This window comes from Helianthus annuus, chromosome 15 (assembly GCF_002127325.2).
Source record: "Helianthus annuus cultivar XRQ/B chromosome 15, HanXRQr2.0-SUNRISE, whole genome shotgun sequence".
NCBI classification, from domain to species: Eukaryota; Viridiplantae; Streptophyta; class Magnoliopsida; order Asterales; family Asteraceae; genus Helianthus; species Helianthus annuus.
This window is the reverse complement of record NC_035447.2, coordinates 26,809,446-26,829,282: the sequence shown is the minus strand read 5'-3', so window position 1 is coordinate 26,829,282 and position 19,837 is coordinate 26,809,446. Positions and strand designations below refer to the sequence as shown.

General features: G+C 34.5%; 2 protein-coding genes and 1 long non-coding RNA gene across 3 annotated transcripts; all 3 read right to left on the bottom strand.

Annotated features, from left to right (window-relative positions):
• Positions 1-4,116: 4,116 nt before the first annotated feature.
• Positions 4,117-4,889, bottom strand: LOC110909490. Its single transcript, XR_002575401.2, has 2 exons — positions 4,616-4,889; positions 4,117-4,512 (listed from the first exon to the last, which is right to left on the bottom strand). It is a non-coding gene; the product is annotated as an uncharacterized LOC110909490 (long non-coding RNA).
• Positions 4,890-12,155: 7,266 nt separating this feature from the next.
• On the bottom strand, positions 12,156-12,497 carry LOC110913455. Its single transcript, XM_022158285.1, has one exon. The coding sequence runs from the start codon at positions 12,495-12,497 to the stop codon at positions 12,156-12,158; it is 342 nt and encodes a 113-aa protein (XP_022013977.1).
• Positions 12,498-18,124: 5,627 nt separating this feature from the next.
• On the bottom strand, positions 18,125-18,888 carry LOC110911069 (probable calcium-binding protein CML46). Its single transcript, XM_022155643.2, has one exon. The coding sequence runs from the start codon at positions 18,701-18,703 to the stop codon at positions 18,188-18,190; it is 516 nt and encodes a 171-aa protein (XP_022011335.1). The 5' UTR covers positions 18,704-18,888; the 3' UTR covers positions 18,125-18,187.
• Positions 18,889-19,837: the final 949 nt, after the last annotated feature.

The window sequence follows — 19,837 nt, the reverse complement described above, 5'->3', positions numbered from 1 at the left end:
ACGTCTGGTTTGAACCCTAATCCTGCTGCAAACTCTTCGGGATTAAGAGGTACAGATGGTTCAAAGCGTGGCATTTCCTCCTCGTCAGGTAATTTGGTATAATTGTGTCTCAAAGGTAGTTGACATGAATTATAACCAATGCATTGGACATCCCCCTTGAGCTTTTGAACTTCTATGATGTGATCTAGCACATATCGGGAGTTAGAATAACTCTCCAATTTGAGCTTGATTGCATCATGCTCGCATTTGGCAATGGCTTACTTCGTTTTTGTTTCCTCAATGATATAAATGTAGTTATTAATACCCGTTTATTTGTTCAAAACTGTTTTGTTAACTCAGAAACACTTTTCTTAAGAGTTTCAATTACAGATTTGAATTCTTTTTCATTTCGATTTAATGCCAGACTTGCCTCCTTGCCTTTAGAAAGATCAACTACCAACCTTTGATTGTGACTATTAACTATTTCAAACTTATGTTTTAAATCTGCACAATCATTGCATATACTAGGAGTGTCGGTTTGTACCTGACTTGTCGAAGCCCCAACATTAGCCATAAAGGCAGTTTGATAAGAAGAAGATCCATCCTCGATGAAAAAAATTTCCATTTCTTTGGATACAACTTCAGCTTTCCTTATCAACACATATTTCTGGCTTTTCAGCTCCTCAGCTTCTTTTAGCAAACTACCAACCTCAGCATCAATTCCTTCCTTTACATCCGAATCCGAACCATAATCACCCACACTTGAGCTTTCCTCATCAGAACTACCGCTATACCCAAAATTATCATCACCTTCAGAAAATTCCTCTCTGTGGACATGTTTTATGTGATTAATGATCTTAGCATAACAAGCGGTTCCTCCATTTCCTCCATTTCCCAGTTGAACTGACCAATCACATCCTTCATCTGCTTGAACTACTAAGGCTCTGTTTGAGTTTGAAGGCCCAGACTGGTTTGAGTTGCTTGTGTTGTTAACTGCTACAATACTCCTTTCATTGTTGACTTGATTTGTGTTGGATGAGCTTGATTGATTTCGGAAAGGATTTTGATTTCCTTGTTTGCTAGGTCGAGTGCATTCTCCTTTGAAATGACCTTTCTCACCACAGTTGAAGCATGTAACAGTATCTTTATCAAAACCATGCTTTGTATCCCGTTTACTCTCCAATTTGTTCTTCCAGTTCTACGCATGTAATCCTTTGCTCTTCTCACCGCACTTGCAAACGCCCATTTTATATCCATCAGCTCCATCTCATCCTTGTCTATTTGTTGATAGTCGTCATCTGTCAAATTAATGTTTCCAATTTGACCAGCAACTATTCCACAATAAGCACTTACCATTGTGTTTAGAAGTTCCATATGTTCCCGGGCAACTTCCACACTGAATTTAGTAAAGTTTGAGGTATCAAGTCTGACGGTGTTAGGGTTTGAAGATGGAGTGGTGTTGTTGTTACTATAACAAGCTTGTTGAGAAGCTTGTTGTTGGGTTTGTGGTTTTGGTGGTGGTAGAAAAGGATTTGTATTTGACACAAATGTTGTTTGAAGCTTCAGTTGCTGATTGGTACTAACAGTGGTGTTAATACCTCCAAAGTACATCTCTGGGTTTTGTGGAACTGGAATTCGTTTTACCTTTCGAATTTCTTCTTCATTCTTGTTCTCAAGCTTTTGAACGAATTCATAAATACAAAACCTATCTAAAACACCGGTATGCTTTAGCAACTCAATGAATTGACTCCATTTAGGTGGTAACAGCAAAACGCATAACAATCTCCTGTTGTGATGCGTTAACCATGTATGTGTCACGACCCCCGACCCCATCCTGGCCGGAATCGGAAGTCGCGAGCAGTCAAGTGGTACCGGTGATTATTTTAAAAACATTGCAGCGGAAATTTCATCAGGACCGTGAGTTAGGAAAATTATCAGAGTTTTAGAAACACCGGATTTTTATTTAAATAGATGGAATAAATTCCATGTTTTACAAAGATAGCTTTTAATACAGGATAAACCCAAAAACAATATTTCTTAAGTTGATTTAATTAATAAAATAAGCCACTTCTTGAAGTCCTTCAGTGTCGGATCCAATCCTTACTCCAATCTATTGTAATTACCTGAAACGCGTTTTAAAAAGGTTTTGTCAGCGGGAAATACTTAGTGAATCATTCGATTTACATAAAATGATGCGTAGTTATTAATTACAACATAAGAGCGATTACAATGGTTTATATCTTTTATTTATCTGGCTTTCTGTCACAATGGTGACAATGGTCATACCACTATTAGATCAATGAACCTAAATAGCGATGATTATCCCTGTAGGTCAATGAACCTAACAGTGATTATCCCAAGTAGGTCAATGAACCTAACTGGGAGAAAATTAGTAATGTGCACAATACCCCACTAGCCAATAATTCAAGATATCCACGACTTAGTCCCTGTAATTATAACTCTTGAAAGTAATTTGGAGTATTGTAAAACATTTGATAAAAAGAGAATGACTCACATATAATCATGCAGATTCATACGGCCAAAGTTTAGTCTACGGATAAGCCTTGATATATTGCAGATTTATACAGGCAGAGCCTAGCCTACTGATTAGCCTTTTATCCTAAGTTTAATAACAAGCACACAATTCTGGGTTAGTAATCAATCCAGCATTTACGATAACTCACGAGATCAAATTCTCACAACGAACGACAAAGTGCGATACTTCATCCATCGAATTAACGACGAACGACAAAGTATAACCCTAATGTGGGCGGCACTTAAACATCGATTGGATATATTGATCGTCGGAAAATGAATCGTAGCAGCGATTGTGCTAATACCCTGATTGCGGCGTCGATTAGTGATCCGTGTGTGTTAATTGTGATAAACAGAACAGAAATCGGTGCCTGAAGCGAATTTCTTCGTCGAACCAATGCACAGAAGCCAGTCCCAAAGTCCTCTATTTATAGCTGGAAAACCGTCCCCCTCGCGCCACGCGAGGGGTCCTCTTATTCCTGTCGCGTGGCGCGACGGGTCACTTCTAGGGTAGAGTATGTGCGTGTCTTTTATAGCTTTGGTGAGTCAGATTTCGACGTAATTCAATTCCTACAGCAAACTGTAAGGATATTACCGACTAGGGTTTACCCCCACTGAGTTTTAGGGGCCCTGATCCTGATTCCGATTGTTCTGAAAATTTTAGGGTTAATGTAGAATTACTTGGGTTTCTCAATTAGGGTTTCCTTTTTGTTACATTAAAATAAGAAATAGTATTTTTAATAAGAGTTGTTATATCAGGGTCCGGGTTTATACTTACGGAACATGTTTAGGATGTTTTTGTGTGAGTCGTTACATTCTCCCCACCTTAATAAAAATCTCGTCCTCGAGATTTACTGAATAAGTAGGAATACTTTTTCTTCATCTCAGGTTCCAGCTTCCAAGTGTATTTGGGTTATGATATTTCTTTTAGATTTATGTCATCTTTTTAGTTAATAAAAATAATATTAGGGTATATGACACAGAATTTAAAATATCGAATTTTGTGAATATGAGTTGTATCATAAGTAGGATTCATTGAGTCAACGGAATTAGTTCAAGAATTCGATGACAAACAAATGAAATGAAATGATATGCTTTTCAGAGCAAGCCAAAAGATATAGGATCAAATGAATGGGAAGGACGTTTAAAATCAATAAAATTCTTTGTCAAAAGAAAGCTTACTTTGATTGGCAACTGAGGAAGACTTAGAATTGACAGATTCAAAATGAAATAAAAGTATGAAAAATGATTTGTCAAATATTTTGATATGAGAAAATCAATGTGCTTGAGAGGAGTAATTTAAGTTAGTGTATCTTTGTTTAGAGTTCCAAATTGTTTTAATTGTGAAATAATGTAATATTACATTGTTAGTGACTATATTTTTCATATTATGTCTTAGAGATTGAAATAAAATAAGAACAAGTTGTTTTGGTATTACTAATCATTATATTATATTTATAAAGCAAATGTAATATATATTATTTGTATTCCTGTCTGAACCGTATTTTACATATCAAATATAAATACTATGTAATATATATTATTTGTTACACATTTTTACTTATATGTAAATGGTTACTGCTTTTAAGTATTTTACTATACTACTAGTTTAAGATCCCGCGAGTTTCGCGGGTGGCTTAACACAAACATATAATATCTACTGGCGTTGAAGCCCATGTATGAACTATACCAATCTTTAGATACACCGAAATCGCCAAATATGATATGGGTATCAAAAATTGCCAAATATAGGTACCGGTGCCGAAAATGTTCGGTACGGTACCTGTACCAATATTTGTATGTAAAATTCAGTAAAATACTGCTACCGTACCGACTCGAATATACCGGTACCAAAAACGCCAAGAAGTGAGTACCAAAAAAATTGGATACGGGAAATTTGATACCGGAACCAAGTATCAAATGCTCATCTCTAGTCCTTTCCTTCACTTGTGACATAACCGAAGTCCGATCCAAGATGTAAAGTCCAAAGCCTTCCACCTAAAACACATCAGCCAAATTTTAGAAGAAAAAAACATCAACTTTGACTTTTTACTTTTTAGTCAAACGAATCAACCTATTATTTAAATTGCTGTAAACTAACCATATAACCTCCATAACAACAATACACTCCGCTAAATTTCTTCGTGTTCGATAACTTTGGTATATCTTTGGAACTATTGTCACAGCAGCATTGAGTTTCCTAACGGGTCGAGGTGAAACAAAGACGATTGACCCAGGAGAATTCAAACCACCCGTCTTAAGTTTCGACCTTTTGGGTTCTGATTTTTTGAAAACCTGAACCAGATTCTTGAAAGAAAGGGAAGCCTCAAGAATTACATCAACCCATAAGCTTAACTATTCTTGATACTTGCCATTGTGTCCACCCATACCCTTGACTATTCCAACTTCAAAAGGTCTAATTACATTTCAAATTACATCACTGTCCATTAAAACAAAACCCTTTAATATTTCTTCAATTACATTTCAAATTTAACGAATAATATGTAAATATAAAAACCACATTTGGCAACCTATTATAAACAAACCAAAGGGTTGTTAACACATTATTCCCAACAGAGTGGTGTAGTTTATTGTTGTCCATATTTTTTTGCCTATAGCTGAACACGGGTCATTGTCGTTGTAGATGTCAAGAAGACCCCCAAAATATGCCAGCATTAAGTCTTCAACGCCTAATACTCAGTTTTAAGAAAATCACAAAATTTGTATCACCAACTCAGTTTCTTACCAAATCATTTGTAAGCAAATTGTCAAATCACCAAATACACTCTATTACCAAATCAGTTTAAGTGAAATAGTAAGGAAGCAAATGACCAAATCCGACCTTTCGATTTTCTAGTTCTTTAACTAATCGTTTACATGGGCCCAGCCAAGATATGTAGCATTATCTCAAGAAAAACCCTCAATGTGTTTAGGGGTCACTGCCACGCTTATGTATTTGAGTAATTAAAATGCTATTATGTAAAAACCCAAAGAAACAAAATCTTACCATTCATTCTCCAGATCTTAACTTGGTGGTCATGAACATCAGAGACAATAAGCGGAAGAGTGGAATGAAACGAAGCCCAATAAACACCGCGATCATGGCCCACCAAAACAGACTTCATAACATCAACGTCACCAAAGAAATATGTAATCATTTATTCAATCTAAGAATGTCATCAATTATTGCGGTTTTATACCTCCGAAACTCGTCTTTTGAAAGCTGCCTCCAGATAATGAATTATTCGTTGCCTCTCGGCTTCTGAACTAATCGGGCATCTGTTTGTATGACATATATATAAATCTCCTAAAATTACAGAAAATAAAACCTCATTAACACACTAAATCACACGTTTAACCCTATATACGCACATTAAAACTATCATAACGGGGTTAAGGTGCAAACTGTATCAAACAGTAACCTAGGCCGATCAAACAATAACCTCGTTTCTTCTCAGAATAACCAGCCACACATAGATTGAATAAATGTGGCAAGCAAAGAAACAGGGGAAAAAAACCCAAAACCAAATCCAATGGTCTCTCAAGACAGTCAACAAACAAACATTAGAGTATCTTTTGCAAACAGACATTATAGATACTTAAAAGCTAACATAGATGAAAAATTAAAATTAAAATGACACAACTAAATGTGTAAGATAGATATAGTTTACTGATAAAAGAATAAAACAAATACACCAATCTAAATTTGCCAATTGATCTCAATCAAGCATTCACACAAACACTTTCAGGCACTTAAAAAGCTATCACATTCTCACAAACAGACAACAAACACTTGCAGATTCGAAACCACCTAGTATAATCCATTAGTCATACATAATGGATCATATATTTTTAGTAAAGTTTAGCATACGAAATAACCCAAATCAGATACATAATGGATCATATATTTAAAATTTAAAGATCACATAGACTGAATGTATGACTCTCAGCCATAAGCAGTTAAAACCTTTTCACCCAAATTAGTTGACGTACACTAAAAATTAAAATTAATATAGATTAAAAGGGTTTACCCTTAAGATTACCGTCACAGATGAGTTCTTCCAATACAATTCACATGTACGTCTAACACTGCAAACACCTCGAACAAAGATTAAGATCAATTGTAAGATTCAAGATAAACGCCAATTTCGGCCAAGGCACACTCCATGACAGCCCTTTAATCCACAAATAACAATGACAGATAGATCAAGAAAGCAACTCCTTAACAACATAAACATTAAGCTGATCAACCTACCAAATTTCAAAAATATCAAGCGACAAACAATATGAACATTCATATACTTCTTTTTGTAAAGAAAACGACATAACTTTAACAAAGCCCATGATGACTGAATGTTATATCGCCTTCTTAAGATTAGAAAATACAAATACTGAATGTTGATATTGTGAATTTGGTGAAACCAATAAATCCGTAAAACTGGTCAAACCGATTGTTCCAAAGTCAAGAACCCATAAAACAAAGAAACATGAAAAATACACCTGTACACGCTGCTCGATTGCACCAAGTGACATGAGATTACGAAACAACTAAGATTCAAATACCAAACAACACAAACTTGTTTAATTACTCATCGTATAATGTTAAGCCGCATTACCGAAATGACAACTCATCCTTCAAGATATCTTATATTATACCAATCCAACTATAATACAGTTACAACACAGATCAATCAACACCAGAAAACCCTAGCAGACGAACAAAATCACGAAAAATCAAAGCCAAAACACGTAAACGATCAATCCAAACTATATAATTGAAAAACGCGAAGCATAACAATTGCTGGAAATCATAAAGTAAGTAATCAGAATGATGATCTTAATAAAGTACCTGAGATTGGTAGGATATGACACGAACGAAAACAATCAGCGATCAAAAAAGCAGATGAATTGTTAGGGTTTGTGGTTGATAAAAGGGGGAACAAAGAATCAATATCGAAGGCTGATGACTCACGGAGTCCACTCGGCTTTTGATTTCTTTAATTTTTCTGTGTACGAAATTATCCTTTTATAACCGAGAGATATTTAAGCCGACTTCTGACGGTGCCATCAATGGTATCGCCTGAATAGTATAGCAATGAAGAAGAAGGAAGACGTGCTTCAATCTTCAACAAAAACCCATCAATTTTAGGGTTAGAACAGAATAGGTGATGAGAGGAGACGAAGAGGAGAGAAACAGATCCGTGAAGGAGATTGATCTCATTATCGGTAACAGGACTACAATTTCATTATGAGATTGTGAGACGGATGAAAGAAAATGGAAAAAAGGGATGAAGAAGAAGAAGCAATGGCGTGAAGAGGAGCGTAAGAATGATGTGTGTGGAGGAAGATACGTCTAGGTTTGGAATGTGAGAAGGAAAAAAAAGCGCTTGTGGTTTACCGCTCAAATTCATTCAATAATGAATGATAGAATGCCAGGTGGCAATGAATGGTTTAAGCTTATGCCATGTGGCACCAAAATGTATTGTTTTAATATACATAATAGATATAAATAACTTATTTTTTTCTATGTAATATATATATTACAAAATTCCGTAATGAAGTTACAAAATATTTTAGTATATTTTGTAAAAGAAATCACTATTATTTATAATATTTTTATTTGTCCCTTTTATTTTATGAAAGTATGTCTTCTCCAAAGTATATTTTCATATATATATAATTAAATTTTACTAAGTATGATGACTAAATTTATATATTTTAACTAGTCTTTATCATGGTGAATATTGGTTAGTGCTGCCTTGTTTAAGCATAGGTGATCAGTCCATGCCTAACTAAGGCTAGGCTATCCAATATCTGCCTTTGATAATAACCCTAGTATTTAAAAATAATCTTAATACTACTACTATTAATAAAATTTATCAATAATAAATAACTAAACAATAATTTTAAATAAAAGTATACCTCAAATATAATTTCTTCACCTCAATGGTTTAAAATATAGTAATACTATATTTGTAAATTAGGTAATTCCATATATAATCAATTAAATTCATATATACTGTTTTTCGATCAATGATGATAGAGCAATAAATATTATGAAAGGTTTGATTGATATATGTAATAATTATTAAGAGATATACCGAAATATAAATTTGAATATCATTATCTGAGCACATGATTGTTTTAAGATTACTTGTATAGAAACAAAGTGGATTTAATATAAATAATTAAATCCGAGATTAGCGCAATCTTCAGATTTTGTGAAAATATTACCACAAAGTGTTTGTGTTCACAGAAATGATTTAGTGAAATCGAGGATCACACAAGCATGTTATAGTTCAAGAGAATTGAAATGCTTGTTAGGATTATTTTGAATATGATGGTTTTAATTCATCATATGGAACTTTGAATTGAATATGTAATGCGAGCAAGTTCCAACAATTGAACTCGGTTTAAATAAAACGATTTTAAATAAGAAAGTTCGGACATGGTCATAACAGAAACCATGGATGCCAAAGAAAATTGAGTTTTTTTATTTTTTCAAAAATTTATTGACTCGATATTAAGAATCATTGTTTAGCAATAATGCAGTTCACCGTGCCAAAATCCAGTCTAACTAAAGGATATTTGAGTTTGGATAAAACGATAAGTTAGAATGAAGCCCTCCAGTGGAATTCAGAATTTAAACGAATCATATGCACAACAAACGGTGCATGTGAGGATTTACTAAGAAATGAAATGAATCAATATTCGCTACTATGAAATAAATCCTCCTGGTACGATGACAAATTGGGAAGTAGAAACACGAAAGTTAATTTATTATATGCAAAAGTCAAAATTTCAACGAAAGAAGTATAGGAACTTCTATCCGGAATTTCGTGTGATAACTGTTGTTAAGTGACATTATCAGGGAATATTGAATAATGAAATAGGGAATTTGCAAAAGTATGTGACTCCTTTTGTAGTGATAAAAATTATGACTCTGATTAGTCTGTGCACTAATAGTGTGAAAACTTATTATAACGTACCTCAACGAGATTCAGGTTGCGTGATAGAGTGCTTCCTTTTAATTAGTAGTTCTTCTATTTGACGGAATTAACATTGGTGTCATCTTGCCCAATTTATTTTCCAAAGGTCTTTGCCTTGGAAATTATGTGTGATATATTTCAACGACTATGGACGTTTTAAGTTTCATGTGTTTTCTTGTATCTTATCACAACTTTATATGCTTCTTACTTGCGTTAGTAGTTTATGGTAATGCTTTAGAAATTCTTTTCACTTTCAATGGTATCCCAACTTAATGGGTTTCTATTGTTATTATTGTCGCTTAAGTTACTAGGCAGATAATCAAATGAAATAATGTTTGCTTTTGGAAAAGAAATTCCTGATAAAGAAATCTAGACACAGAAGCTTGTGCTTTATTCCAAATTGACTTTTGGAATTCCTTATAGATATATATATCTATATAATCATATATTTCACATGCGGAAATAAACATTCCATTTATCAGGTCAATGTATTTAACAATTTCATATTTTCAAAAACCAGTCAGATATCAGATCATGATACTATTTTAGGGAAATCTTGTCACTTGCTGACATATTAATTACCTTCTTACCCGGTTCTTGCCGGAGAGGTAACTTCAGTATATCCGGACAAGCTAGAGAGTCTGCTACTCTATACCCAGGTTTGCCGGAGAGAATTTCCTATTTCCCATAAACAGTATCTTTTCAAAAAAAGTGCCTCTTTTTATTAGGGCTTTTATCCAGAATCAAAGAAATTTATATTTCCATAATATATTTTTATTCTTGACCAAGTAATATCAAATAGCAATTAAATGCTATTGCTTGCTAGTCGTTATTTTTATGGAATACCAATATTGTACTTATATAAGTAATTTACCTTAAAGTTTATTTTAAGGCAAAATTCTTAAGTTCGAGTCTAAATATCATTCAAAGTGTTATCAGATAATATTAAGTTTCTAATTTTTCGTTTAAGCTTAGGTATTATTATTATAACACCTACTTGCTCTAAACAAGTGGCTTAGTTTATACTAAGGCATCTTTTCTTATGTTCAAGTCTAAATGCTATCAGATGTGCTACCAGTTAATAGCAATCTCCTAACTCTTTTATTTAAGCTTAAGTATTATTATCACAACACTTATAGGCTTAAAGCAGTGGCTTAGCTCTGATACCACCTTCTGTCACGACCCCCGACCCCATCCTGGCCGGAATCGGAAGTCGCGAGCAGTCAAGTGGTACCGGTGATTATTTTAAAAACATTGCAGCGGAAATTTCATCAGGACCGTGAGTTAGGAAAATTATCAGAGTTTTAGAAACACCGGATTTTTATTTAAATAGATGGAATAAATTCCATGTTTTACAAAGATAGCTTTTAATACGGGATAAACCCAAAAACAATATTTCTTAAGTTGATTTAATTAATAAAATAAGCCACTTCTTGAAGTCCTTCAGTGTCGGATCCAATCCTTACTCCAATCTATTGTAAACCTGAAACGCGTTTTAAAAAGGTTTTGTCAGCGGGAAATACTGAGTGAATCATTCGATTTACATAAAATGATGCGTAGTTATTAATTACAACATAAGAGCGATTACAATGGTTTATATCTTTTATTTATCTGGCTTTCTGTCACAATGGTGACAATGGTCATACCACTATTAGATCAGTGAACCTAAATAGTGATGATTATCCCTGTAGGTCAATGAACCTAACAGTGATTATCCCAAGTAGGTCAATGAACCTAACTGGGAGAAAATTAGTAATGTGCACAATACCCCACTAGCCAATAATTCAAGATATCCACGACTTAGTCCCTGTAATTATAACTCTTGAAAGTAATTTGGAGTATTGTAAAACATTTGATAAAAAGAGAATGACTCACATATAATCATGCAGATTCATACGGCTAAAGTTTAGTCTACAGATAAGCCTTGATATATTGCAGATTTATACAGGCAGAGCCTAGCCTACTGATTAGCCTTTTTATCCTAAGTTTAATAACAAGCACACAATTCTGGGTTAGTAATCAATCCAGCATTTACGATAACTCACGAGATCAAATTCTCACAACGAACGACAAAGTGCGATACTTCATCCATCGAATTAACGACGAACGACAAAGTATAACCCTAATGTGGGCGGCACTTAAACATCCATTGGATATATTGATCGTCGGAAAATGAATCGTAGCAGCGATTGTGCTAATACCCTGATTGCGGCGTCGATTAGTGATCCGTGTGTGTTAATTGTGATAAACAGAATAGAAATCGGTGCCTGAAGCGAATTTCTTCGTCGAACCAACGCACAGAAGCCAGTCCCAAAGTCCTCTATTTATAGCTGGAAAACCGTCCCCCTCGCGCCACGCGGGGGGGTCCTCTTATTCCTGTCGCGTGGCGCGACAGGTCACTTCTAGGGTAGAGTATGTGCGTGTCTTTTATAGCTTTGGTGAGTCAGATTTCGACGTAATTCAATTCCTACAGCAAACTGTAAGGATATTACCGACTAGGGTTTACCCCCCCTGAGTTTTAGGGGCCCTGATCCTGATTCCGATTGTTCTGAAAATTTTAGGGTTAATGTAGAATTACTTGGGTTTCTCAATTAGGGTTTCCTTTTTGTTACATTAAAATAAGAAATAGTATTTTTAATAAGAGTTGTTATATCAGGATCCGGGTTTATACTTACGGAACATGTTTAGGATGTTTTTGTGTGAGTCGTTATAGTATGAGTGCATCTCACTAAGCAAATGATAGAACCGGGTAGCCATGTCGTTTAGTGTTTCATTTTCCATGAACAAAAATCCTTCAAACTCCTTCTTTAAAAGATCACGACGGATCTTTCTTGTTGCTGCATTTCCTTCCCCTCTAGCTTCCAAGACATCCCACAAATTCTTTGTAGTGGTACAATACGCGAATTGATGATAAATATCCTTACGAAGTGCTTTAGCAAGGATAGCAAAGGCCTTCTTCTCAAGATCATAAGCCTTCTTATCACTTTCCACCATTCCTGCCAAAGTAAGTGGATCGAAGCCTGCTTCTTCGAGAGCTTCATTGTATGGTGTAGTAAAGCATGTCCACAACTCGGTATTTTGACCTAGAACATACGTATGAAAGCGACTTTTCCATGATGTATAATCGCTTCATGTGATTTAACTTTGGTGGACGATTGTTGCTTCCAGATTCATTCTTGCTTATGAGAAGGTTTTGAATACTCTAATTTTGATTAGCAACACATGCCCATTGACTAGCGGTAATCGGTTTTTGAGGCATTAAAGATTTTATCCATTGTGAAGGATCTTGACTTGTACTCGAGCTTTCACTCCAATCCCAAGGATTTGTACTCATATTTGATTGAAAACAAACAATTGTGAAACAACTGTGATGCTACTGTGAAAAGACTAGGGACCACAAAAAATACAAGACCACGAATAACAAATGTTTCGTTGATTTAACTCCACGAAAAATCAGCCCGATAAATAAGTCCACGAAAAATATTGTGTGTTGGGCCTTAAGAAACCTATGAAGAACCTTAAGTTTCGTAAGGCCCAATTCAACTTTCCACTCCACGTAAGAATAAGCCCAGATAAAGATTTGATGAATAGGCCCAATTGATAAACCAGATCAGATGAAAAACTATGTGTTTCGTGAAGATGAAGCCCAATTCCAAAACAGACGAAATCTATGCTTCGTGGGTTAAGTATTTCGTGAGAATGAAAGTTTTCAAAATTGCAACCCATGAAGAATGTCTGGATCTTTCGTGAAACTAAATGTTTCGTGAGTGTGGATACTTGTGAAGCCCGAATAGGACAAAATAAGGTTCTTCACCAAAATGAAACACTGCAAATGGGTTCTTCGTTGAAAAGTTGGTGAAAGGTTTCCTTTTTAAGGAGAATCTTGTTTCTGAGTAAGAAAAGAAGGTTCGTAGATATCCTAATATATATAGTCAAAATGCAAATGTACGAAAATCAACTTATAGAAAAATTTGAAAGTTAATTTCTCAACAAAAGGGAATATTCCGGTGAGTTTTCCAGCCAAACACCTCACCGGAAAATATGGCGAAACAAGATTTTGCAAAGAATTTTAAGAAAAACCCTATACTAACATGTCTCCATGTATTTAAACAAGGTTTTCGTAAAAATTTTAAGCAAACAACAAGTTTTTCAACCGTTTTAAACCATTTTACTTTCAAAAACACATAAACTTTCAGAAAAACCTTCAAGAAAAATTTCAAAAACACAAGATAAAGTTTGGTTTTAACAAGGAAGAGAGTCAATGCTCTGATACCACTTGTAGGTCCACTTGGTGGATCAAGAAACTTACTTCCTTGTTTATACAACACACTTACGAGTGCGGAATCCACGTAAGAATGCAACCAAAGCAAAGTATAACAAACACAAGTAACCAAAAATTCACTATCTTGATTAATATGAAGAGAACAAGTACAAACACATACACACAATGTTTGGACAGACTCTCTGTGCTCTCTTGTCACTAGTTGTGTCAAACAAGTCCTTTTATAGCCAAAGTCATCTGTAACTATACGAAAAAGGTATTGGGCCACATGCACCTTACGAAATACCTAAGGCCCAGTAAATTGTCCCATGAAAGACATCAAACCCATGAAACATTGTGGGTTGTTCGTTGACATACCCATGAACAACCCAAACCATGAAAGATGATGGTCTTTCACGGGCAACAATCAGCGAACCATGAAGGACGAATGATGTTCTTCGCATGCACATGTTCTTAGGGAACACTCATATTGCCATGGTCTTTCGTGGGTATAGCTGCAGACATACAAACTTGAAGAATGTTATATAAACAACAAGACTTGTAACACAAACAACTAACAGAAGCACATGCGCAACTGTTTTACATCTAATACGTAATAAACGTCGTACCGGGTCAAGATAACAGGATATCTTGACCTCGGTCTTCACTTTGTAACGTTGTCGAACCGAACCGAGTCGCATCCACAAATATGCATCAACAATAAGTGATAAGCCATATACATAAAAGATAACCAGCTTATAGCCTAACGCCACCATGACTGTTCCTACAAAATATCTACCAAACTGCATAAATTATTGTTGTTGTTGTCGTCGTCATCGTCATTTTGCGTCATATGTTATAATTTAGTGAGCTGAAGATTTTATTTCCCCTCTTATTTCACTCTCTATCGGATTTTATACCTATGGGGACACGTAGTTGGATCAATGAAATATTAAATAGTTATTAATAAGAAGATATAATAAAAGAAATATTTAAGAAATGAAATATTTAATAAATAAGAGATAAGCAGGAAATTATGATTTTATAATATGTAAAGTATATATAGTATATTCATTATCTCTAAATACTAATTTAATCGTGTTTATAACCCAAGTTCAAACTCTAGATATATAATAAAACTAATTAACTTATATCTTTATAAATACAAAATATATGTTTCAAACTTTGTGGTTTTACATTATTTTCAAAAAGTATTTTAATAACTTAATTACACTACGTTATAAAAAAACACAAAGAACCTTATTAGTTATTACTAAGGATGTTCATAATTCAATTAAAACCGTAAAACCGATCAAAATGGTCATCTGTTTGATTTCACGGTTGGGTTTGTTATTAACTTTCGGTTTATTTATTAAGTTTGCTAATATATTACTTTCGGATTCAAATTTAAAATTTTAATTAAAAAACTCAATAATATCTTATCATAAAAACTGTTTTATAATATTTTAATCTTCATTATTAAGTATATTTATTTTATTCAATCCGTATTATACACGGGGTTTTAACCTAGTGTTTCTAATATAACATTTCATATACCCATATTACCTTGAACCTTGTATTTTATAATATAAAAAAACGATATAGGAGAGACACCTTTGTTGAATTCTACCTTGAACCTTGTATAATTGTATTTATGCGAAGGTTAGAAGTTGATTAGTTATCAATTACAGTATTTATTTGGTGTCTCTCTCCTCTTATTTTATATAGTACTTAAAATGAATGGATGGGGTCTTCATCATGGTCAAAGCTTAAAAGATGGGTCAACATTGTTTACCAATACACTTAAACCATACGTCAAGGGTGATGATAATTTTCATTTTATATGTGTGAAAATCATTACGAAGTTAGCAGCCAAACAAGTTTAGTCAATTCGCTGAAATATGAAGAAAAAAACAGTAGGAAAAATTAACCTTTTTCAGTTAGAAAGTAACTATTAAAGGCTGTAGAAAAATGTACTAAAATATTGTGTACAAACGAATTACCAGAAATATAAAATAAATCACAAAACATAAAATTATCCAAACCAATTTCTTCAATGAGCAGTACTCTTCTTCGACAGTGAATTTAACTACAACAATTGAACAACGTAGAACGGGGTTAAAGTTTGTTAATTATTCAAGTTCCACATGAGTCACCTAGGGGCAAGGGAGTCGAGTCCGGGGAAGGGTTGGATAGACCCGGGCACGACAGATAATACCACCCCCAGGGTTTCTTTTTTCACTGTAACTCGGTGAGGCCTCAGCGGATCAGGGGAAGACTTTGGTGATGATTGTGACCGTTTAATGTTGGAGAATTTTGTAAACACGGATAATCAGAAAGGCATGTAATCACTTTCAGATGAAATTATTTTGATGGTTCTCCCGATAATTAAATCGGATATAACTTTGATTGAGAAATCGAACAATGGCATGTTTTTTTTTTTTTTGTGAAATCGTATGAACCAGTTGAATTGTAACCAAGAAACTGATACGAATTTTGGGTTAGGGATTAGTAACTGTCTTTTGGCAGTTATCTTTTAATTTTTAATAAAAAGGCTCAAAATGCCTTATTTTTTATTTAGAAAATAATCCAAATTCTGTAAAATTAAATTTCTACAGATTTTTTATAAAGCAATTTAATCAAAATAAAAATTTTCGGAAATAATGTCCAAAGGGCGGCAACCCCTGTTGGTGTCCAAAGGGCACAGAAATTAAATTCCAGGGGCTATGCCCTTTAGACACCGCATTTGGCTGCCGCCCCTTGGACCCTGCTTCTAGGGGCACTACCTCCGGACCCTCGCCAAATGGGCGTGCCCCCTTGAAACACCATTCGGTGCGCCGTCCGAACACTTGAGTTATAACCACCCGAACAAGTGTGTACTCCCGCACTACCTAACTCGTTCGATGTATATTATAATTCCTTTTGGTCACCCAGTTTGTCCCAATTATACTAAATATCTGACAATCCTCTCCCATTCTAGCGTAATCCTTTATTAACTTAAACAAATTCACACCAATCAAATTTCTGCATAAATGAAATATCGTGACGATTGAATTTCACATTAGTATATTACATATTCCAAATGTTCGAATATAGGAGTGTTGCTAAGGATGAACCATTTCTATTCATAGTGAATACTTGAAGATAATATGCACACAAGTTTACATACTCTTATTTTCTTTCTTGACACTATTTTTACTAGTCTGTATCCTATCCTTCAATGAACATATCAAAGCCAAGTTCTAGCTTCTTAAAGTGACTAAACTTCATGCTCATATAGGTACGAATTGGGTATCTTAACACGAGAAATTTCATGTGGACTTTAATCACATCCCTACAGCTAGAAGTGTACAAATCGGCTTTTTTTAATAACCGGTTTGGTTTTTAACCGAACTGGTTCTTTTCATCAAAATCAAAAACCGGTTTTTATTATAACCAGTTTCGGTTACTAACCGGTTTTTTTTAGTCAAAACAATAACCGATCCAACCGGTTAGGGTCAGTTTTTTACCGGTTTATGCAAAAAAAAAAGGGTTTTACTGGTTTAAACCGGTTTTTTATAACCGGTTTCGAAGATTAAAATCCCTAACCAGTCTACAACCACTGGTTCGGTTCTAAAACCGGTTTTTTTGTACACCTCTACCTACAGCCGCCTTATACACAAGATCTCTAGATAACTCTTTGGTTAAATGTCGGTTAATTCTGTTGAGTTCTCACAAACTCCATCGAAATCACCCCATGCAATAAGCTCACGAATCATGTTGTGTCTAAGACTTAAGTGTCTAGACTTCCCATTATACACTTGGCTATAGGCCTTAGCCAAGGTAGCAACACTATCATATTTAATAGATATTCTTGATATAGGTTTAGGCTACAATGAAATCTCATAAATCAAGTTTCTTAGCCACTAAGCTTCTTTGCCAGCTGTTGCTAATGCTACAAACTCAGATTCCATTGTTGAGTTAATTATGCAAGTCAGTTTCTTAGATGACCAAAGTATAGGTTTAGGCTACAATGGAATCTCATAAATCATAAGTTCTGAAGGAAATCCATAAGAAATGAAATAAAATATTATTCGTGTGAAACGCGTAGGAAAATCTCCACAAACAATTTTGGAGGAAATGAATGGGACGTTTTGTGGGAAATGCATTGTAGTGATGTTTCTCACGAGTGGTTTGCCTACCATTACTTTTTGTGGGAAATCTGTCGGAAAGAATTGTTTACTACGCATTTTCAACGGAAAATGGCGTAGGTATCCTATCAGTTTTCTAGTAGTGTCGTTAGGAAGCTCTCAAATACTTGTTTGTGGACGGCACCCCCATTTAATGTATTTGTTGAACTTTTTTTTGTTAGATTTTGAAATTATAAGAAAAGAATAATCGTTTTATTACGGTTTTGTATGTACTGAATGGGTAGGAATTTAATTCAACAGAATGTGCCTTCCATAAATTTCACAAACTCACCAAAATCTATTCTACCATCATTGTTATCATCAAACACTCTAATCATCTTCTTGCAGTCATCCATATCTACTTTATCAGTCAATCCCAAAGCAGAAAGAACTCTCTTCAACTCTCTTGCATCAATATACCCATCTTTATTCTCATCAAACACATCAAAAGCTTCCTTCACTTCATCCAATCTAGGATGTTCTTGCTCAAACATGTTAAAAAGATCATCACTATTTATTCTTTTCGGAAAGTCCCCACCTTTGGAATTGCAAAAAATCCCCAAGTTCCCCATCACCATCTCCACTTCGTTTCCATGCATGCTTCTGTATTTAAATGAAGGTGATCTTTTTGATAATTTGGGTTGTTGGTGCTTCTTTTCAACTTGAATGTTGGAATCACCCAAGAAAAACCCTATTTGGATGTACATGATCATGTTGAATAGTATTTGGGAGAATAAGTATTGGATGAATTCAGGTATCATGAAGGTCATGGTTACTAGTTAAAGATAATATTTTTTTTTTTGGTGAAATGAAATGTTATGGAAGTGAAGAATAGGAACTTTAGTGTTGTAAGAGTGTAAGACTGAGAGAAGCTTATGAGTTTGAAGAATTGGAGAATGGAGATTGTGGCTTTTATAATAAGTAAATAAGTATGTGCGTGTATGTATGCCTTTTAGGTCAGCTGTCAATGAAGGTCGCAAGAAACTGGTGGAGAAGGTAGTGATTGAAACGTGGTTGGAAATGAATGGGGTTTTTTGTGGAAAACAAGGAAATTTCTTGCTTGTTTCTTGTGGATTAGGTCATTGTGGGTTATGGACAAGATTATCCTGACTTATTTATCCGTGAATATATTGTATAATAATGATTTCCACAATAAAAAATAATGTACACACAATAATATCTAAAGGATATTGCTATCTGTATAAGAGTTAATTACATAGTTAGTCCTTATGGTTTGTACAAAGTAACATACTCAGGTATCAATTGTTTAAAATCACATTTTAGGGTATTAATTTTTCATTTTGTAACGTTTGAGGTATTAACATTATTTGTAGGTTTAAAATCACATTCTATTAGTACCTAAGTATGTTATTTTATGCAAATCACAGAGACTAACTATGTTAATACCCTAGAAGTTAATACATCCAAACGTTACAAAATAAAAAGTTAATACCCCTAGAAGATGATTTTAAACTATTAGTACCTAAGTATGTTATTTTGTGCAAACCACAAGGACTAACTATGTAATTAACTCTTTTTTATTCACATACTAGTATTAAGCCCCTGCGTTGCAGCGGTTGTTATAAAACTGTGTCAAGTAGTATCAATGCTATACCACTGTCAGCGACCACCAACACCGGAAAAACTCGTAAAAACAAATTAAATAAAAACGAAAAAAACAACGTCGTGCGAAAAGCATACGCAAAATCTTTGAATCACGAACGCTCGTTGCAGAGAAATTAAACCGAAACGTAAATCATAGAAAAAAATAACTAAGTCAATCCAGGACTCGCGCGTTGTTCGAACTTGTAGGTCCCTTTTCTCGGAGGATCGAGAACAAACCTAAACCTTGTTATACTAACCCACTAGCGAGTGCGGAATCCAAGCTAGTAGGCAAACCGGAA